General features: G+C 44.3%; 1 protein-coding gene across 1 annotated transcript in view; it reads right to left on the bottom strand.

Annotated features, from left to right (window-relative positions):
• Positions 1-20,276, bottom strand: part of CSMD2 (CUB and Sushi multiple domains 2) — a 432,839-nt gene that overhangs the window by 237,927 nt on the left and 174,636 nt on the right. Inside the window, exon 11 of the mRNA XM_011972538.1 lies at positions 18,609-18,791. Coding sequence (XP_011827928.1) covers positions 18,609-18,791 — 183 coding nt within the window. The remainder of the gene's footprint in view (positions 1-18,608; positions 18,792-20,276) is intronic.

The following is a 20,276-nucleotide window of genomic DNA, read 5'->3' as shown; positions in this document are numbered from 1 at the left end:
TGTCCTGTGCAGCCTCAGAACATCACTCCCTGCATCCTGGCTGCTCCAGCTGCAACCACAGCTCAAAGGGCTCCAGATACAGCTTGGGCTGCTGCTCTGGAGAGTGTAAGCTTCCATAAGCCATGGCAGCTTCCATGTGGTGTTAAGCCTGTGGGTGCACAGCATGCAAGCATGAAGCAGGCTTGGCAATTTCTCCATAGATTTCAGAGGATGTATGAGAAAGTCTGGGTACCCAGGCATATGCCTGCTGCAGGGGCTAAGCCTTAAAAGAGAACTTCTACTAGGGCAGTGTGGAGTGGCAATGTGGGGTTGGAACCCCTACAAAGAGTCCCATCAGCAAAGTACCTGGTGGAGCTATGGGAAGGGGACTGACATCCTCCAGACTCCAAAATGGTAGAGTCATGGCAAGCTTGCATCCTGAGCCTGGAAAAGCAGCAGGTATTCAAGTCCAACTCAAGGACTGCACTCTGCAAAGCTACAGAGACAGAGCTGCCCAAGGCCTTGGGAGCTCACCCCATGCACCAGAGTGCCCAGGATGTGGGATATGGGGTCCAGGATTATGTTGGATCTTTAAGATTTAATCTCTGCCCTGCTGGGTTTTAGAATTGTGTGGGGCCTGTTACCCCTTTCTTTTGGCCAATTTCTCTCTTTTGGAATGAGAATGTTTGCCAAATGCCTGTACACCATTGTATCCAGGAAGTAAACAACTTGCTTTTGATCTCACCAGCTTATAGGTGGAAGGAATTCATCTTCAGATGAGACTTTAGACTTAGGACTTCTGGGTTAATGCGGGAACAAGTTAAGACTTTGGGGGACTATTGGGAAGGGATAATTGTATTTTACAAGGTGAAAAGGACATGAGATTTGGGGAGCCAGGGGCAGAATGATATGGTTTGGATATTTGTCCCCTCTGAATAGCACATTAAAATGTAATCCTCAATGTTGGACATGGGGCCTGGTGGGAGGTATTTAGATAAAGGGGTTAGATTCTTCATGAGTGGCTTAGCATCATCCAGTTGCTTATAAGTGAATCCTTGCTCTGGTAGTTCATGCAAGATCTGATTGTTTAAAAGAATGCGGTACCTACCACCCACCCCTCCCCCATCTTGCTCCCACTCTTTCCAGGTGATACACTGGCTCTCTTTTGCCTTCTGCCATAATTGTAAGCTTCCTGAGGCCCTCATCAGGAGTTGAGCAGATGTTGGTGCCATGCCTGTACAACCTGCAGAACTGTGAGCCAAATTCAACCTCTTTTCTTTATAAATTACCTAGCCTCAGAAATTTCTTTATAACAATGAAGAATGGGCTAATAAAGGAAGAGAATAGGAAATATCTGAGTCCAATGTAGGTCGTTAAGGTAAGTACTGTTTGTGAAATGTATGTTTCAATTATGTGCAAGTGCATACAAAGTCACAAGGTAAAAATACATTTCTCACTGTTCTGTTAAAAGTTTTTAAAGGTTCCTTATCTAAAGCATAAATGGAGTTATGCTAAAAATTTAAAGGGAAATAGTTTTTTGATGGGAGAAAGGATTGATCATCTATTATAAAAGGTAGGAAGAATAGAGGAAGGGTGAGGATGGGTGTTGGTCTGTAGGCTTGGTGTCTTTAGTATTTGAAAATTGAGAGTGTTGCCTATGAGGTGGAGTAAAGTGAGGAGAAGGGGCTGTTTATAGGTTCAAGGAGGGTAGCGAATGTTTGGGGTAGTTTCCATGGAGAAATGGAGAAGAGAATGACTTGAGAAACACAGATGGATTGCCAGGCACTGTTGTAAGCCTGACTGAGATTGGTGTTTATGAATTTATAGCAGTGCCAATTTGCCTGGCCGGGCAATTTTCTCCAGCAACGCTCACCCAAGCAGAAGTGGCCCAATCGGATTGTTCTTGCTTCAGGGTATGTATCTAGATCTGTAAACTGAGGCAGCTCTACTGATGAAGCTATTGTTGAGCTGGAAACAGAGGCTTCACAAACCCAACCTTAAATTTCTTTCACCTCTTTCTGCTCAGAAGCTCCGTGTATGTAAAGTTGTGTCTCAGTCATCTTAATGTCATATCTGGCACTGGAGCTTGGTGAAAGTTATCATTTAACTGTGTTAGTTCCAAAGACACTGTGCGAGTTTCTCAAGGTCACCTGCATTAGGGCGAAGCTAGTTACTGGGTAGGGCTTATCCTTATCATAAACAAGATTAAGTTAACTGTAGGCTCCGTTCTCTCTGAGGAGAGTACTGAGGATGCAGTCTAGAAACTCACACACATTCCAAAAGGAGTATGAAGGATAAATGGGCAATACTGGCTGTGCATTTCCTGAGCACATGTGTGCCCTCCTAGATTCGTATTTGATATAATCCAGTCCAAAAGCCATACATTGTGCCCAGGTTATTTATTTTTTCTTTAAAAAATTTTTTAGAGATGGGGGTCTCACTATCTTAGGCTGCAGTGCAGTGGTGCAATCCTAGCTCACTGTAGTACTGAACTCCTGGGCTAAAAGTGATCCTCCCACCTCAGCTTCCCAAGTCGCTCGGACTATAGGTATGTGCCACAATGCCTGGCTAATTATTATTATTTTTTTAGAGATGTGTGTGTGCAGGAGGGGGAGGGGCTCTCACTATGTTGCTCATTCTGGTCTTAGACACCTGGCTTGTACTCAAGTTTTTGTGTTTCTTTTTTTTCTGCCCAGTTTCTACCTCTTGGACAGGTAGAATTTGAGCATAGGTGTTCTGAGACAAATTAGAAGGGCATTCCTAAGACACTTTGGTTCTTCCATAACACCTTCTCCAGGTTTTCCACCTCTAGCTCTGACCATCCCTTGGCAGTCATTTGAAAGCTTTCCCCTCTACCTGACTTTTACCTTTTGAAACATGAACAGATCCATTTCAGGGTCATCTTCTCACTTGCTTGTCCTCTTTAGGGCACCTCATCCCCACATAACTCCTAAATGCATGCCTGCAGGAAAGACATTTCTTCTGAATGCCAGACCTGTGTATCCAGTGGTCTTTGAAATGTCTTCACCTAGCTCAAGTATTGATGGAGTGATAGAGCACCTGCTGTGTGCCTGTCACTATTCTAGGTATGGGATCAGCAGCCACCAAGATGGATAAGCAAGTCCTTTGACCCTCTGAAGTTTACATTCTAAGAGGTGACGAAAAAAAGAATGAATGGCATAGGGGTGGGTTGCTTTTAATAAGGCAGCAGGAATGGCCTGTCTGAGGAGGTGGCCTTTGAACTGTGGCCTCATGATAACGAACCAATCATTCTAAGGGAGGTTCACCACAGGGGGAAAGAATTACAAGGGCAAAGGCCCTGGGGTGGGAATGAGCTTGGTGCATGTGAAGGACAGAAGGGAGAGCAGCATGGTAGGTAGAAGCAGGGTGATAGATGAAGTAAGGAACACAAGATGAACTGAAGAGGGTGACAAAGTCTTTTAAAAATCATGAGAGTCAGTTTGGATTTTATCACAGCAACTTAAACGAAACATGTCTACAACTGAACTTTTTGTCTTCTTCCCCAAACTTGGTTCTCAAGGGAACCAAGGTTCTCTGGGACCTGGAATGTTCCCTGACATTAACAAATGACTCAGCCCTTCCATCACCCAGGTATGGGTTTGCCCTAGGCGCTCCTCTCACTCCCCACTTTTGCCTCCTTTATGCCACTGCCTCCAAAATAAATTCTAGTAACCCAAAGCCTCCTACCACACTCCAGACTTGATGCAAAACTGTCTGATGTACATCCCTCCTGGAGATCCTACTGACACCTCAAATGCATGCCCAAAATTGAACTCTTTATCTATTTTCTTAAGCCTCCTTCATTCCTTATCTCCATGAATGACAATACCCAGTTGCCTAGGCAAAATATATCAACTCCTTCTCCCTCGCTCTCATATTCAATCAGTAACTAAATTTTGTTGATTCTATCTCTTCAGTATCTCTTGTACTTGTCACATCCTCATCACATTCCTATTAAGTGGAGGCCCTCTTCCTACTGCCATAGTCTACCTCGTGTCCTATTTTAAATTTCACTCATTTTGAATCCATCCTCCATATCGGCTCCAGGGTCAATTTTGAAAATCACATTCTTTTGCTGTTACATCCTTGCTTGGGACTTCTTAAAGACTCCCTGCTGCACAGAAGATAAAGTCTAAACTCCTCATAGGGGCACAAAAGACTCTCAGTGACCTAAGGCCCTTGCCAATCTTTTTTATTTTTATTTTTCCACTCTCCCCACCCTCCCCCATTGCACCCTACACTCCAGTCAGATTAAACTACTTGCAGCTCTCCAAATGTGCAAGGCTAATCCATGTTTGTATTTGTACCCCAGTGATTTTTCCAGAATGCTCTCTCCTCCCCCACTTATCCTTCCTAGCTGCAGTGATAGAGTCTATATGACAGGCTCATTGCACTCAGGGCCTCAGCCACTCTTGGCTATAACTACACTAGCTTGAGGGCTGTGGAATAAAATCCTGCTGCCATAGACCCTGGGTGGCCAAGCATCTTCCAAACCAAATGCTCTTTCACTCCAGCTGTGTTGGTTTTGTTTATATAATAGCAGCAATATAACGCTGCTACTAATAACTATAACAAAAATAGGAAAATAATACAAAGAATTTGCTGTATGATTGGTACAACAATGAATCAGACATATAGAGGTCTGCCCTCAGGGAGTTTATAGTCTAGTGAGGGTGCCAGGTAATCCACAAATAAAATAAGCATCACTTATTATGGTAGATCATACTAACTGTTCACAATCATTTGTTCTCTCCTTGCCCTTGCTATACATCTCTTGAGGTGGTGCTTTCTTCCCTATTCCCACTGACTTTGGGCTTAGTCTTGCAATTTACTTTAGCCCACGGAATTGTCAGTGGACATGACATAGCCATTTCCAAGCAGAGGCTTTAAAGGTACTTGGGTAGTTTGGTTCTGTTCCCTGAAGCTTTTGCCTTCTGGCATGAGAACAACATGCCCTAGGCACAACGTGGTCCTTCAGCCTGTGTTCCAGAATGAGATGTTATGTGGAGCCCAGGAGAGCCCTGCAGAGCTGCAGCTGACTTACAGCCCTCTTGAGATAAGAGTAATAAATAAATATTTATTGTTGCAAGTCATTGAGAGTTTTGGGCTGTTGATGTCACAGCAAAAGTTGACTAACACACTTATAAAAAAGGGTATGACGGAAATAAAAACTGAAAGATTGCTCTTCTGGATAAGGTGGTTAGAGATGGTCTCTCTGGGAATGTGACAGTTAAGGAATGATGAGCTGGAGCCAGTCTTGTGAAGGACATTCCAACATGGTGAACTGTAAGTGGAAAGGCATTGAGGTAGGCAAGAGTTTTGATGGAAGAGTGGCATGGGGTGAGGGGGAGAGAGGTAGGAAGGGGTTAATCATATAGAGCTTGAGCTCCTTTTTTTTTTTCTTTTTTTTTTTTGAGACAGTTTCTCTCTGTCGCCCAGACTAGAATGCAGTGGCACGATCTCTGCTCTCTGCAAGCTCCGCCTCCCAGGTTCACGCCATTCTCCTGCCTCATCCTCCCAAGTAGCTGGGACTACAGGTGCCCACCACCATGCCTGGCTAATTTTTTCTGTATTTTTAGTAGAGACGGAGTTTCACTGAGTAAGCCAGGATGGTCTTGATCTCCTGACCTCGTGATCCGCCCGCCTCGGCCTCCCAAAGTGCTGGGATTACAGGCGTGAGCCACCACGCCCGACCCAGAGCTTGAGTTTCAAGTCAGTGACAAGTAAGAAAAAAAAAACAAACCACTACATATAGTCTCATAGATCTTTGACTCAGAGATCCCTCTTGGCATTCAAATCATTCACTGAGGCCCAATTCCTTTCTTGGCATGAAGTCTTTGGCATATCAGGGTGCCCACATAACATAGTGCCCAAACTAGTTTTGAGAATGAAAGGTGGCACTATGAATAATTACCTAGAACAAAAGATGTAAACTGGGATTGTCCCAAGTGAATAGGGATATATTGTCACCCTACTCATGGTAGCAACTACTCATGAAACTAGCTTTGCTTTAAGTTCCTCATTCATAACGCAGTCCCCTCTGGAACTGGAATCCTAAACTGAAGCTCATTGGTAGGGGTCTGATGATTGCTAAGTTCTTGCCCTCTATGGCTGAACCCTGTTACCTGTATCCTATAGAGGTTGGCTAGGTTCTTGGTATAAATTACATGACTGTTTATCAGCATAACCTCTGGAAATTACCCACTGCCTGGAGTTACCCTGTGACCATGACTGATTCTTGCCACACCTCTGGAATAATGCAATGCTCCCACCAAACCATTCCAGGTGCTTACCCTGGCCTTAAGGCCCTCTTCATTGAGATGTTTAGAGGTCTTTCCCAAGGCCAGGCTCTGCACTGGGATTTTCATGCATTCCTCAATGGCTGGCTGAGAAACTCATGTTCCCAACTCACAGGAAAGATTCTGATACCTTATGGAACAAAGCACGAAAAAGATCCCCTGCCTATGCTACTGGGAAGTAGCTGAGTCCACACTCCTGGGGCTCAGCTTTTACCTTGAAAACAGACCATAAGTTCTTTGGAAAATATATATAGCCAGACCAAGCCACTATGCCAAAGTTGGAGCAAATATGAATCCTTCTAAAAATTGGGGGTTTGCAAGTATTTTTCACTTATTAGTTGCACACATTTGGGAGGGAGGAAGAGGGCAGTTACTTTATATCATTGAGTCCTTTCCCTCGTGTATAAAAATGGGATTAATAACTTCTAAATTACAGCTTTGTTGTGAAGACTCAATGCAATGAAGTTTGTGAAGGCATGGAGCACAGCACCGTGCTGGGCTCAGGGAAGGTATACATTCAATTTTGGCTGAATTTGAAACAAGAGAGACATCCCCACTCTGCTGCTGATAGGTGTTTCCATGCATGTTTCTGCTTGGTGTATCTCCTAGTCTTAACCAGCCTACTAAGGCAGCAAAAGTGGTGTCTCCCCACTTCTCCCATATCACACCCTCAATCCAGCAAGACCCCAGGCCAAAAGGTTTGCTCTTTGATCATCAGTCCCTCCTCTCCTCAAGGAATGAACGGGTAAGTCCAAGTCCAGAAGATTCTGACAAAACTCTCCATTTGCAGGAATGACTGACTGCTCGGCTGACAACTGTGACCTGGTGAGGCACCTTCTGTGAGCAGATCTGTGGGCAGATCACTTAGAAAGGAGAGGCACTATCAGCTGCACGGGGGTACCTGGTACTGAACAGCTCTTCACTTGAGTGTTGGATATTCTGTCAGTCCTGAGTCTCATTGTGAGATTCTGAGGAACTGTGACATGTTGGGAAACAGAGAGAAGTCCAGACGACCCAGTCTTTCCATGTCCCAAGCAAAGGCTACTCAAAAGTGCTTATCTCCTGTGAGATCCCACAGCTGCCTGCACCCAGCCCCCAGGATCCTATGAGTGATACTCATAGGGTCTTATCCTTGCTACATGGGTAGATCCCAGCTGGTTTCTATACCCAGCTAAGGTTAGCTTCAGCTGCTTTTATTAACCTGGTCAGCCAGGCACAGTTATTAGCTAGGAAAAAAGTATCTTGGCATGATGAAATCCAAGAGCTCAAGCCTTCCCATTAGCCCAGAGGAATTCAAGAAAGGGTGTGGACCACATCTTCAACAACTCAGGGGATGTTCTCAGGACTATAGGCCCAGGTCCCTTGGTCTTTGAGGCACCCAGGGCCTGTCCTCTTCACCTGAGCCCCTGAGCTCTGTTAGAGACCTTCATCATGCATTCTAAGCCTGTTCATCAGAGCATCCTCACTCAGGGAGTCTAGAACTGCCATAGTCCATTCATGCCCCAGACCACGACCCACTGAAGACTGGAAAAGAATACATGCTGGTTGTTCTCCATGAACACAAGGAAGTACATTTGGATTTTCCTTCAGGGGAAATACAATAATCCAAGGGAGTTTACAGGTAGCCTGGGAGAGCTCCCTGCAAGACCATGGGGAGTCTGATCGGAGTCCCAGAGCAAGATGAGAGTTGATCAGGTAGCCTAGGGCCAGGAACCTTTTCTCTGAACCCACCTCCCCTGAGTCCCCCAAAAGATTGCTCTTGTACATAAGGCCTAGAGGAAGGGCCAATCAACACAAGAGGGGTAACCCAAGGCTCTCTTAGAAAGCCAAACCCTAGAAAACGTATGTAGTGCCTTCCCCAAGGACCACAGAGTCTGAGGATACCCACGTCACTGAGGGCTGATAGTAATGCACATATGTTCAAGGAAGATGACAAATTCACCAAGAGGCTCAAAGAACAGGGTTGGGGTATTGATAGAACTTCATGCTCCAGCTTTTGAGCCAGCTGCTGTGAAAACAGACACTGGTTGGGGAAACTCTGTGTTGGCCTCCATAGCTCTCTGAGTCAGGCACGGCAGAGAACAGTGGAGAACACATACACAAGCTTTGCATATTTTACAGAGAAAACAGAGCCTGTTGGCTTGATCCCAAAGGTGGAAGCTGAAGTGAGAATGACAGAGATACCCCATTCCCCTATAAGTAGAGGTCACAGCCCAGGATTAGACTCCTAAAGCTTGGCCAGTTTTCCTAGTCCCTATGCCACACAGGTAGCTGTGGTCCTAATATACCTTGGACCAGGACTCTTAGTTGTAGGAATAAGGCCTTTGAACTGGGCCTTGGATTAAGCTGTGTTCACAGTTTGGTTTTGGACAGATTCCTGGGTTGGAATGGACTGAAATTTTGCCTGTGCTACAATCTTCCAAGCAGACTTCAGAAATTCTGCCAGTTGGAATGAATTTTTCTTCCTCTACATTCTGGTAGCACTTTGTGACCACAACTATGACTGCAATAATTCAGAGACTGCTTTAAAATAAAAGTACATGCTTATCTTACTCACTAGACTATGAGCTCTTGGAGGGCAAGAACCATGTTTGAATCATCTTCATCACTTGCCCAGTGCTGAGTGTAATGGCCAGTACATAGTACCCACTCCCTTCCACATTTTGCTGCATTTAAATTAAATGAAAAACATCAAGTTGTAATGTCAGAGTACTGGACCATGCATCTCATTCCCTGATGGGATACCAACATGGAGGCCAACATCCCATGGACCCTAGGAGACTACAATCATCCTAACAACTGAGTTACGGCAGCTCAGCCTGGCCAACTTAATAGCAACAGCATATGAACACAACATATCACCACATGCATCACAACCCCATGTATCTTGGCATGACACAAGTATTAGCTAGGAAAAAAGTGTCTTGGCATGATGTAATCCAAGAGCTCAAGCCTTCCTGTTAGCCCAGAGGAATTCAAGAAAGGAACTCAAGAGAGGAATTCAAGGGATCAAACCTCACAGAAATGACACAAAACTTCCCCCAAGGAACTGGCATACAGTATGCGTTCCATACTAGTTGTTCAGAAATATGACCTAATGTCTAGATTATCTAGGAGTTTTTTAGAACTACAATTCCTAGGCCCCATTTTGGACCTACTGAATTGGAATTTTGGGGGACAAGGTCAAGAATTCTGTATTTTAAAAGGCCTATGAGTAATTCTAATGGTTAGCTGGGTTTGGGTCTACTTTAGACTAGGCAGGGCCACCAAAGACACTTCCTTCTCCTATAAAGTACCTGACTATTTAGACATAAAGGAAACAAGTGATGTGACTCACACTGGCCTGGCAGGGAAAGTGTTGACTACTTCCTTGGACATCCTGATAGGAAATGCTGGGAGCCTCCTTTGTGAGCCATCCCTTCAGTCTGCGTGATCTCACCCTGGCCAGGTACACTGAAGACCTGGATCCCGTGGGCTCGGTTCTTACAGCCAGATTCTGAGCCAAGCCCAGCTAAGCATAATGGTACATTGGGAAGGTCCATTCCCACAAACTGGTGGGGTAAGGTGTGTGTGGCTGCACAGGGCCGGTAACTGGTGGGCTTGTGAGAAGCCCAGCACACCCATAGGTTCACTCAGTTTTAGGATCTCCCTCTCCTGCTAACCCTTCTTCAATATGTACGCCCCAGCCCAGGGACTGGGCTTCTATTCTGGTTCATGGTTTCCTCTCTAGTCTCTGATGTGAGACTGAAGTCTCTTTTTGGAGACTGAAGCTGCTGACTGGGTCAGGGATATACTCAGCCGGGATAGACCCTATTCCCTTGGGTAAGGACCTGATTCAATCCAGAAGCTTCCTTCTCCCATAAAGCATCTGCCTATTTGAAAACAAAGGTAACAAGCAATGATGTGACCTACACTGGCCTGGTAGCACAAGAATGGACTCCACCTCCTTGTACATTCTGAGAGGCAACACCAGCAGCCTCCTTTGTGACCCATTCCTTCATCCAGGGTCAGCTCTTTCAGCCCTGGACTCCCTCAACTCTGGCATACCCTTCTCAGGCTGCCCCATGGCCCTGGGATGCTTGACTAGCTATGACTAGTGCCCATTCTCCAGTACAGTAGCAGATACAGACCCTCCCCCATCCTGCTACCACCCCTGTCTTTCCACTCAAGGCGACGTCCCCTTCATATCACTGGGAGCACTCCATAGAGCGGGCACCCCCTGCTCTGCCCACCACTAGCAAAGGGAGAACACAGGTCTTCAGTGTTCAGGCTCTCGAGGGTTGGATAACAGAGGGAGGAAGCCCTGGGACTCCCTAAGTTCTCTGCTTATTTTCTGGGGCCATCTGTAGGTCAATGAAACCTTGAAGGAAGTCTAGGGAAATGAGGAGAATGTTACATTAAGCAGAGGAGGCTCACACTGATCACCGTCCCTGGCCTGATCACAAACAGTTCCCAGGAATATTATCCCCCATGCTGAGGCTGATGCATTTAAACCTTTGCTGATCCCAGCTCTGGCTCTGATCATTTGAAAAAGGCAATTTCCAAGGACTCTCGCTATTGTGATCATATTTTCTGGGCCAAGGGAAATGATGTTTGAAATTACATTTGTCCTGGAAAATCTGGGATTGTATGTTTACAGGAAACACTAGGTTTCAGCCATAGAGAGGAGGGAAAATAGAGCATGCTTCACCTGTGCATGTGGCGTTGAGGTCAGGGTGGGAGGAGAAGTGAAAAAAGGACCTGCCTATTTAAGAATAAAGGTAACAAGCAATGTATGTGAAGCAATGTATGTGACCTATATGAAGAAAACCATGGAGCTGTTATATTTAGAAAAACGAAAGTAGGCGAACAAAAACATGTGTCTGGATTTGAGGGCTGTGTATTATAAAAATGCCTATTTTCTTCAAGTTAATTTATATTTTAACAGGAATGCACATACAAAATCCCAATAGGAATTTTTTTTTTACTCTGACAAAATGATTCTAAAATTAATCTTGAACAACAAACAGATGAGAATAACAATGAATATTCTGAAAGAGAAAATAATTAAGGGAGGAAGGAGTTGTTTCTAGCTCTGCCAGATATTAGAACACATTATAAAACAACAATTAAAATTATTCAATACCAGTGCTAAGATAGAAATAGAGCAGCAGAACAAAGTGGTGACTCAAGAAATAGACTTAACTACATTTGAGGATTCAGTATGTAATAAAACAATTCATTTCCCTCAAATCAAAAGGGAAATGAATTACTTAATAAATTGTGTTGGAAAACTGCATAATAGTTTGGACAATATTATACATTCATCTAAGTAAACTCCAGATAAACAAATTATATTTTAAAAAATCAAGTTACTGACAAATAACCAAAAATAAAATGAACTGTTTCTCAGATCCATGGCAGAATAACTTTGTCAGCTTTGAAAAGAAATCACAAATACTGAGAGATTTGTTTATACAGAAATGTAAGACAACTATACAGTGAAAAATAGAAAACAAAAAGGGAAAATGAGATTGGGAAAATACATATATCAAATACTACAAAGAATTTCTATAGACAGTTTAGAAAGAATGCCTTCAAATGGGAAGGAAAATACCAACACCCCAGCAGCCACATGTCAGTACCAAGAGTCGCTATACAGGGATTGGAAACAGCAAATGTCCCATGTCCCTCCTAGACAGGGCTGGACCCAGGTGGGCTGAAGAAAGGCCAAGACTGAAGTCTCCATCCAGTGTCCTGCAATGGCAATCTTGGCAGTCCTCCAGACACCTCTTTTATACCTCTTACCCCAGGAGGGACATGTCTCTGGCCCATGGCTACCCAGCAGTCTGTCTCCAGACTGTGCTTCCATAAACCCACCTCCCTTCTTCACTCACATCCATTAGGCAGCAGCCAACCCCTATAGGAACCATTGCAAACCCAAGTACCCAGTCCTGCAGTGTGGGCGTGCGTGTGTACATGGGTGTTTATGTGTGCGTCAATGTATCTATGGAACGTGTCCCTTTGGCATAGGACCAAACCCTATGGCTTCTCCCAGAACCCGCTGCTGCCTCTTGGATGTCTCCTTTTCGAGCAGGGCCTCTCATCTTTCGGGCCCAACCATTCTAACAGAGATGATGTCAAGTCTATGCCCCATGAGAAGAGGGGCTGTTGCTCTTCTGTTCAGTACCGACTATGATGCCTGCCACATTGCAGGCACTCAATAAATACGTGTTAAATAAAAGAATGAACCTAATATTCACAGCACCAATGTTTTCTCATTGAAAAACTAAATTATAAGCCACAAGGGCCCGCTTCATTTACATAATGGTGTCTATCACCACATGAAGAGAGCTCCTTGAGGACATGGACTGTGCTCAATTCATCTCTGAACTCGCGGCACTAAACCGTGGGCTCTTTACAGTAGTCAACAAAGGTGTGCTACAGAATTAGATTCAACTTCTAGCTATTAGCAGCTTTTAAAAGGCCACACAAATATTTGGAATTTAGTGAAGCTAACAAAGTTTACAAGCAATATATATGTGACCTAAATGAAGAAAACCACAAAGTTGTTATCTTTAGAAAAGTGAAAGCAGATACACATGAAAGAGAGGCATGCCATGTTTCTAGATGGAAAGATCACACATTTTATGAATCTTGTTCTTAATCTTACAGCTTTTGCTACAGCATTATGAACTGACACAATATATGGGGGGAACCATACAATAGTATGCATCAAGAGTCATAAAAATATTCATGCCCTGATCCGATAATGTCACTCCTAGAAATTTATTCTAAGGAAATAATTCAAGAGAAGAAAAAGCCATAGGCCTGAAGATGTTCATTATAGCCTTATATAAAATAATTGAATATAATTGGTTGAATAAGTCATGGTTTACTCACTTGACAGAAGAACCCATAGATTTTTAAGAATGATAACTATGAAATACATGTAGCAACATGGTAAGATTCACAACAGAATATGGGCTTTAAAACATAGAATGCAAAATGGTATGCCCACTCTGATGAAGACCACAGAACATATGTGTATAGATGGGTAAGAAAAAAAAAAGACTGGTCATATTTGAAGTCAGTTTGGTTTAAGGGAGAGAGAATACGAATATTTTCTTTATTTAAACTTTTAGATTTATTTAAACCATTAAATTAGCTTAAACTTTAAAGATATGAGAACATACCAAAAGTCTACGTTAAGTATTGGCCCTTGAGCTCCAGATACGTCTAGAGATAGAGTTACAGCACATTATATAGAACATAGCACCATGAGATTGTCTCTTTAATCTGAGGAGGATCATCCCCAAAGGCCCTTCAGTTTAGAATTTGACCAGAAACAGCCGTACCCTCTTATGCAGCTGACTTTGTACACAGCAGGTACTCAATAAATCAAGATGGATAAATAAATGAATGGGTAGAAGGAACGGAGAAAAAGTAAAGATTAAGAAGAGGTTCCAACCCCAGTATATTGTATGTTGGGGGTATACAGTATTGACAGAGTTCCAATAAGCGTCACAAATCTATCTTTCTTGGATTTATCTAACTCTTGTCAACCTTTGTTACTTCATGAAGGTAACTCAGCCAGCAGTTTGCTTCTGTACTCTGGCCTAGAATTTTGCCCTAAGGCTTCCTTGGCCTTACTTTTCAGATGATCCCTAAACTTCTAGAAATCTAGCGCAATGGAGAGTGCAGGACTTGCAGCAAGAACCTGGGTGCAAATTGCTGCTCTGTCAATTAATAGCTCAAATTCCAGCCTATTATTTAGTGGTTCTATGGCCATTGTGTTAGTTACATTTCTTTGAACCTTGTTTTAATCTATAAATTGAGAGAATAAATACTCCATAACATAGTAGGGAGGACTCATATCTTCCCAATAATGTAGAACATTTAATAAAATTTGCATCCTCCTCTAACCCATGCCTTCCCATTGTCATAATGCTACAGACTTTAATCATAGCCTCACTTAAAACACAAATCCATAGGATTCTTCATATTTGGAATTTGACAAAACTAAGTTATCCTAGACTAGTGGTTCTTCATCTGTGATTTTTTTTCCCCCAAGGAATATTTGGCAATGTATAGAGATATTTTTGGCTGCCACAACTGGTGTGTGGGGCGGGTGCTACTGGTATTTAGTGGGCAGAGGACAGAGATATGTTAAATATCCTATAATACACAAGACTGCTCCACACAAAAAGAATTATCTGGGCCAAAATAGCAATAGCGCTAAGTTTGAGAAACTCAACTCTAGAGTAATGGTCCACGGGAGAGACCAGCTTCTTGCAGATCCCATTACCCAATTCATTCCAGCGTGTGTGTGTGTGTGTGTGTGTGTGTGTGTGTGTGTGTTACCAGAACAGAAGGTGGGAGAAGTAAGAGGAAGTCAGGGTAAAGGACTGGAAAATACCAGCAGAGGGCTGTTTCCCACAGCATCTCTGTTTAGAAAATCTTACTTTCCCTTCCAACTCTCCAAAAGCCCAGCTCAAGTCTTGTATTTTCTGGGACATTTTCCCTGAGCACCCAAGGATTCAATTTTCCCTCCCTTGACCTCTCAAGATTAGATTGCTGATTTGTAACTTAAATCGTATACATCCAAGAAGTCCCTGCCTTCACATTTCACACATATACTATACACATTAAGAACTGAGCAATTAGGATTCACATCTTCTTAAGGTGATTTACAAAATGGCAAAGGAAAGTGTGCATTCATGCATTCGTGGCATATCTCTGGTGAAGGCTGTTTTGAAGCTTCTTTTGAAAGTGGCTGCTAATGGATTGATAATTGGTTCCCTGGCTTCCTTAAGAAGTGTGAAGCATTCTGCCAGCCTGTCAACAAAGCGTGAAGTATTGTGCAAACCACCATCAGTTATTTGTATCTTCCTTCCCATTGTATCTCTTGTGGTGGAAGAATAACTGGACAAGATTGTATGGGAAATGCTGTCTATTCTTTTGTAAAGAAGGAGGTAAAATGGGCAAAGCTTCTGGAAGGTAAAGAATATGTGCAGCCTGGCCAAAGTTTTCCCACCATGATAGCCAGGATGAGCAAATTTCCTAGGCAGAGAATGAACAACTCTGAATCCAATGCATGGTGCTCAGCACAGGGAAGACAGGCGGTCAATAGCTTGAATGGATGGAAAGTGGTATTACTTCCCATTGATTTTGAGCATGGGTCCCTGAAGATGTGAATTAACTAAGGACCAGAGAGTAAGAGCAAAGAAGCTGGTTCCATCTTTTCTTTCAAAACGTTTTTCACTGTGAGATAAATCATCTTCTTAAAAACCTAAATTAACAAAAGACTATCTATTGAGCATCTACTACTGTGAGGGCAGCTCGAAAGCCAACAAAATGATTCTGAAGTCTCTGCTTGCTACAGAAAATGTTTTGGAACATGAAGGAAGAGTGTATTTGTGTATTTTTGGCAGGGTAATTCCCTAGTAAAGAGTTGTTTTGAAGAAAATATTTCAAGAGAAGAACAATATAATACTTTGCATCTATTCAGGCAACTTCTCAAAGAAATTTGAGCCATTGAACTAATATCCCCAATCCCCTTCTAGCTCTCAATAAGGAAAGGGCAATGTTGTTTGCCAAGTATTGTATTAATATTTATTGTGACTAATGTATTGTAAAATTTAGGGCACTTATGCTGACTTTTGCCAGAGGAGCTTTTGTATGTACATTTATAAGCACTTTATAAAACACAGAGACCAACCTTATATTTTATATTTTTATAGACGTTTATAGGTATTGTCCCTTTTCTATTGATAACACTATAATATATTTGATCTAGAGTTAACAGCAGAACACCAAAGTTTAACACTATCCCCCAACCAAAGTATGACCTGCTCTATAACGATCCACTTTCAAAGTAGCTTCCAGGTACTTATTGTGGAAAATGTGAGGACTATTCATGTCGTAGTGATCTTTTTCTATAAATATGATCATAGAGGTTTAGAATTTTTGGAGCCAGAATGGAGTGCTACCTTATTGGATAGGTCAGTACATGAAAATCCAGAGAGAAGATGCCTAGCTTTAGTCACAAAGCTGAGCTAGACTAAGAACCTGGTCTTCAGATTTTGACACCAAAGTCATCTCAGTGCACCAGGCCTTTCTTATCACCATACTTTCTTATCAGCACTTGAACTATGAGCTCTCTGAGGGCAAAGCCCAGGACCTATAAAAGCATCAGCTTGCCTGCTGGGTACTCAGTAGAGAGTGGGCAGATGGAAGTCCCTCACTTTGTTGAAATCCAAGTGTGACCTGGCTATATGCTGCAAAGGCATGGGGCCAGTTCATTCCCTCTGGCTTCCTCCATGGAAGCCAGCATCCCTGAGATTCAAGCTGTGTCCCGTTACTCTCCAATGTCCAGACACACTTGCGTGATGGAAGTGCCTGGGGATGTCATCCTGCTCTAAACCAGAATTGTCTAGAAGAAATGCCATGTCGTCTCCCCAGAGTACCTGCTTAGCTTTCATCCATAAGCCTCAGGCCCCTCATCCTTGTTTTAAACCACAGGGAGCACTGACACGTACTTGTCAAGACAGCCCTATCCTCTTTCCTTCACAGCTGTTTGCAAGCAGTGCCCAGCTCACTGGAGGCTGCCAGCCCTGCTTGTGAACACCAAGGGCCTGCTGGGCAGCACTTCAAGGTCTTCTGCCCTTGGTAAAGGTTTTACAAGGATGTTCTAAACCTGCTCCTAAGAGCCAAAGAGCCAAGTAAACTCTTGGAGGGGTCAAGCAACAGTCCCTCAGCTGACATTCTGCTACCTGCTTCTTTCAGCTTGAGGAACAGTGAACCTTATCCTGGTCCTAAGAGGCTGGCTGGTTTTGCTTCCCATGTCAATCCTCCCAGCTCTTTGTCGCAGAAGCTAGATCCTCCTCCATTTCTCCCTGCCTTGTTTTATCTAGATGAATTGAAGAGATTAAGCCCCCATGGCACCTGGGGCTCCCACTGTGTGTACCTTTATCTTCTCAGGCCCTGCCTCTACAGAGCCCTGCCCCGTGCACCCGTCCCTGGGCTTGGTCTCTGCAATGGACAGAGCCTTTGTGTTTGCCTGCCCTGAGCTGCTCCCTGCTCCTCCAGGTCCTTGTGGCTCCCAGCATGCTACGCGGCTAATGCTGTTGGGCTCTATATTCTAACCACAGTGGGAAGCAGAGATGGGCAGATATCATTCAATTTTTTTTTTTCAATAAGGGTGATTTGTTCAATGTGTATTTAAGGGTGATTTGATCTTTAAACCTCTCAAGACTTTTTACATAAATAAACTCAAAAGTCATCAAAATGCTTTGTCAGACAAAGTGATTTTTGTTTCATTTAGAAAGTATAATCACCATGGTACATCCCAACTCATCAACTCATATACCAAACTCTCAGTCATTACAGAGACCCTGACAGTCTCCCAGGCTATTCCTCTCCCAGCCCCGAGGGATAACCGATCTCTAGTGTGCAGAACTCAAGACCCCAAGTAACACACTGAGCCGGGGGAAGGATCTGAGGATCAGGATGCCTGTCTTTCCCTGAGAGAAGCACATGGAAAGAGATGGAGAAGGTGGAGTGACAAGGGATGGGAGAAGACGTGACAGCCCAGAGAAGCTGGAAATTTTGATTTCCCAACAGAGACCATGCCTGGGCCTCCCTTGGCTATACACAGCCCCTCATCCTTGCCAATCCCGCTGCGACTGAAAATTTAAGATGTCATTTGTGCTGCAAAGTATGGTCAGGTCATCCAAGAGGAAGGAAGAAGGGCTTCTTTGTTATCTCTACAGAACAGACCACTCAACACCAACCCCTTTCCCAAAAGATCAACAGTCCAAAGATAGCTTGATCTCTTATCCCTTCCTAAATCCAATATGAGATGAAGCAATTTTGGGAAACTGTTTATATCCTGGCAAGGCCAGTTTCCCACAGCACTGAAGGTTGGTGGTGTCTACAATCTTACAAACTTGCCAGTCCCTTCCACCTTGCTTGATTAGATGGTGCCAGTGGTGGCAATGAGGGTGAGTAGGAAATGTCTGGGTCTGAGCCTGGTGGGCTAAGCCCCAGTGGTATCTCCTTGCTCTTAAGGATCTCCAAGAAGGGTAAGATGGCATTGAAGAACATCACCAAATGTCAAGAGCACTTGTTCTCAGTGCTATAGTCGACTTTGCTTGCCAGAAATGAGGACCCCACCAGCAACGTTCCGGGGAGTAGAATAAACCAACCAGAGTGCAGCTTTTGTTACAACCTGCAAGGTTCCCAGGGACGGGGCCCCTGGACTAGCTAGGAAATGGGCCCCTGCCTCTCGGTGAAGACCCTGGCGTGGCCTCCTCCCTGCTCACTTACACACGCAGCCTGGCTTCTTAGCCGACCATTGGTTATTCTTTTGGCATGTGATTGCCTTCTGTCCCACCAGCTCGAAGGCGGGCTGGCACTCAAACTTGAGTGTGTCACCGTGGCGAAACCGGGAGCCTTCCCTCCAGCCATACGCAGGTATGCCAGGGTCACCGCAACTGCCCTGCTCGATCTCTGAAAGACAGGAAGATGAGAAAACAGAGACAAAAGGTGACTATACCTCTCTTGGAGCTGAAGGTCCACATGACATGCTCTGCTGCTCTTCTGCCATAAGTCAGTGTTCAGAGTGACACAGGTAGGATTCAATGTTCTTATAAGGAATGAGGTTTGTGAGAAATCCTGCAATGTCCTGTTTCATTGCAGCATCCTAGGATGAATGGGCTTCCAGCTATCAAGTGCCTGAGACTCTGTGTCCACATAAAGTGTTCTAGATGCTTGGATGTTTTGACCCCTTATCCCTCCCTAAATCCAATATGAGATGAAGCAATTTTAGGGAGAAGGTGGGTCTACATTCTTCACAGGTTACCTGTCCCAGGAGCAACAAGTTCCACAGCATTAGAAGTCTTCGGAGACTTCCTCACTTAACCTGATCTTGCATCTGAACTGCTAATGTCACATGACAGATCTCAAGTACAGTCCATTTCTGAGCAGCAAAGGCAAGTGCAAGACGACACAGCAGTTGAGGCTTTGCTCCCTGTCTTTTTCTCAAACCAGAGATTAATTGAGAATAAATGTTCACTGCCTGCTGATGTGGAAGCACCTTCACGGAGATGTTTCCTTAATTCAATTTGAGATGGTAGCAGGTAAAATGAAGCAAATGACTCACTGAGTATGCTTTGAAAGTTCACTTGAGTCAACAGTGGTGAGTCAGACATGGAGTGGGTTCTCTGAGACAGCTCTGGGGGTCCTGAACCCAGTGGGTATGATGGGCTGGCTACCTCACTGGAGAGGCAGTCAGGACTCAGACGCTTCTGGAAAGGAGTATGTCCTGGCCAAGCCTCTGGAGCTTCCTCTGGAGTCACCCCCACTTCCACTCAGGCTGTGCTTAATGCTGTGAGAGATGGACAAGGAGGGGGTGGTGGAAGGGAGGAGGAAGAAGAGGGAAGGAGAGAAGCTCTGTTTCTGGGGGAGGAGCTCTGTTTCCGGGGAGAAGGGCGTCCTGCAGGACAGACAGGAAGTCATGAAGCCAGTGCTAGACAGTGAGGTGAGGACTGTATGAGTCCTGCGATTTGGGAGAGAGGGGCCCAGAGTCATCAGGGGAGTTTTTTGGACACCTACCCAGGATTCTCAGGACAAAGGGACCCTGCCTGTTCTGTAGACACCATCATGGGATGTCAGGCACCACAGTCCCTGAAGTTGGTGTGTGTGATCCTGACAGGGATGATTCTGCAAAGGCTTTCCTACCACACTGTGGGGCTTCTGTGGGCTGGTCAGAGTTGCCATCAGCTCCAGGCACTGCCTTTTATGGACGGGCTCTTGACTGTTGCATTCATGTTACTGCAAAATGAAGGCTGCCAGCTTTGTGCTGAGAGCAGGCAGGACAAGGTATTCTATGGCTGGGGTTGTGTGTGTGTTAGTGTGCGTGTGTGTGTGTGTGAGATCATCTAAGTCGAGCAACAAGGGTCCCTTCCTTTGTGCAGGGGAGTCTGTGTGACCATG

Source organism: Mandrillus leucophaeus, unplaced genomic scaffold (genome assembly GCF_000951045.1).
Source record: "Mandrillus leucophaeus isolate KB7577 unplaced genomic scaffold, Mleu.le_1.0 Scaffold1297, whole genome shotgun sequence".
NCBI lineage: Eukaryota > Metazoa > Chordata > Mammalia > Primates > Cercopithecidae > Mandrillus > Mandrillus leucophaeus.
The sequence above is the reverse complement of the archived record's forward strand: the minus strand, read 5'-3'. Positions and strand labels throughout refer to the sequence as shown.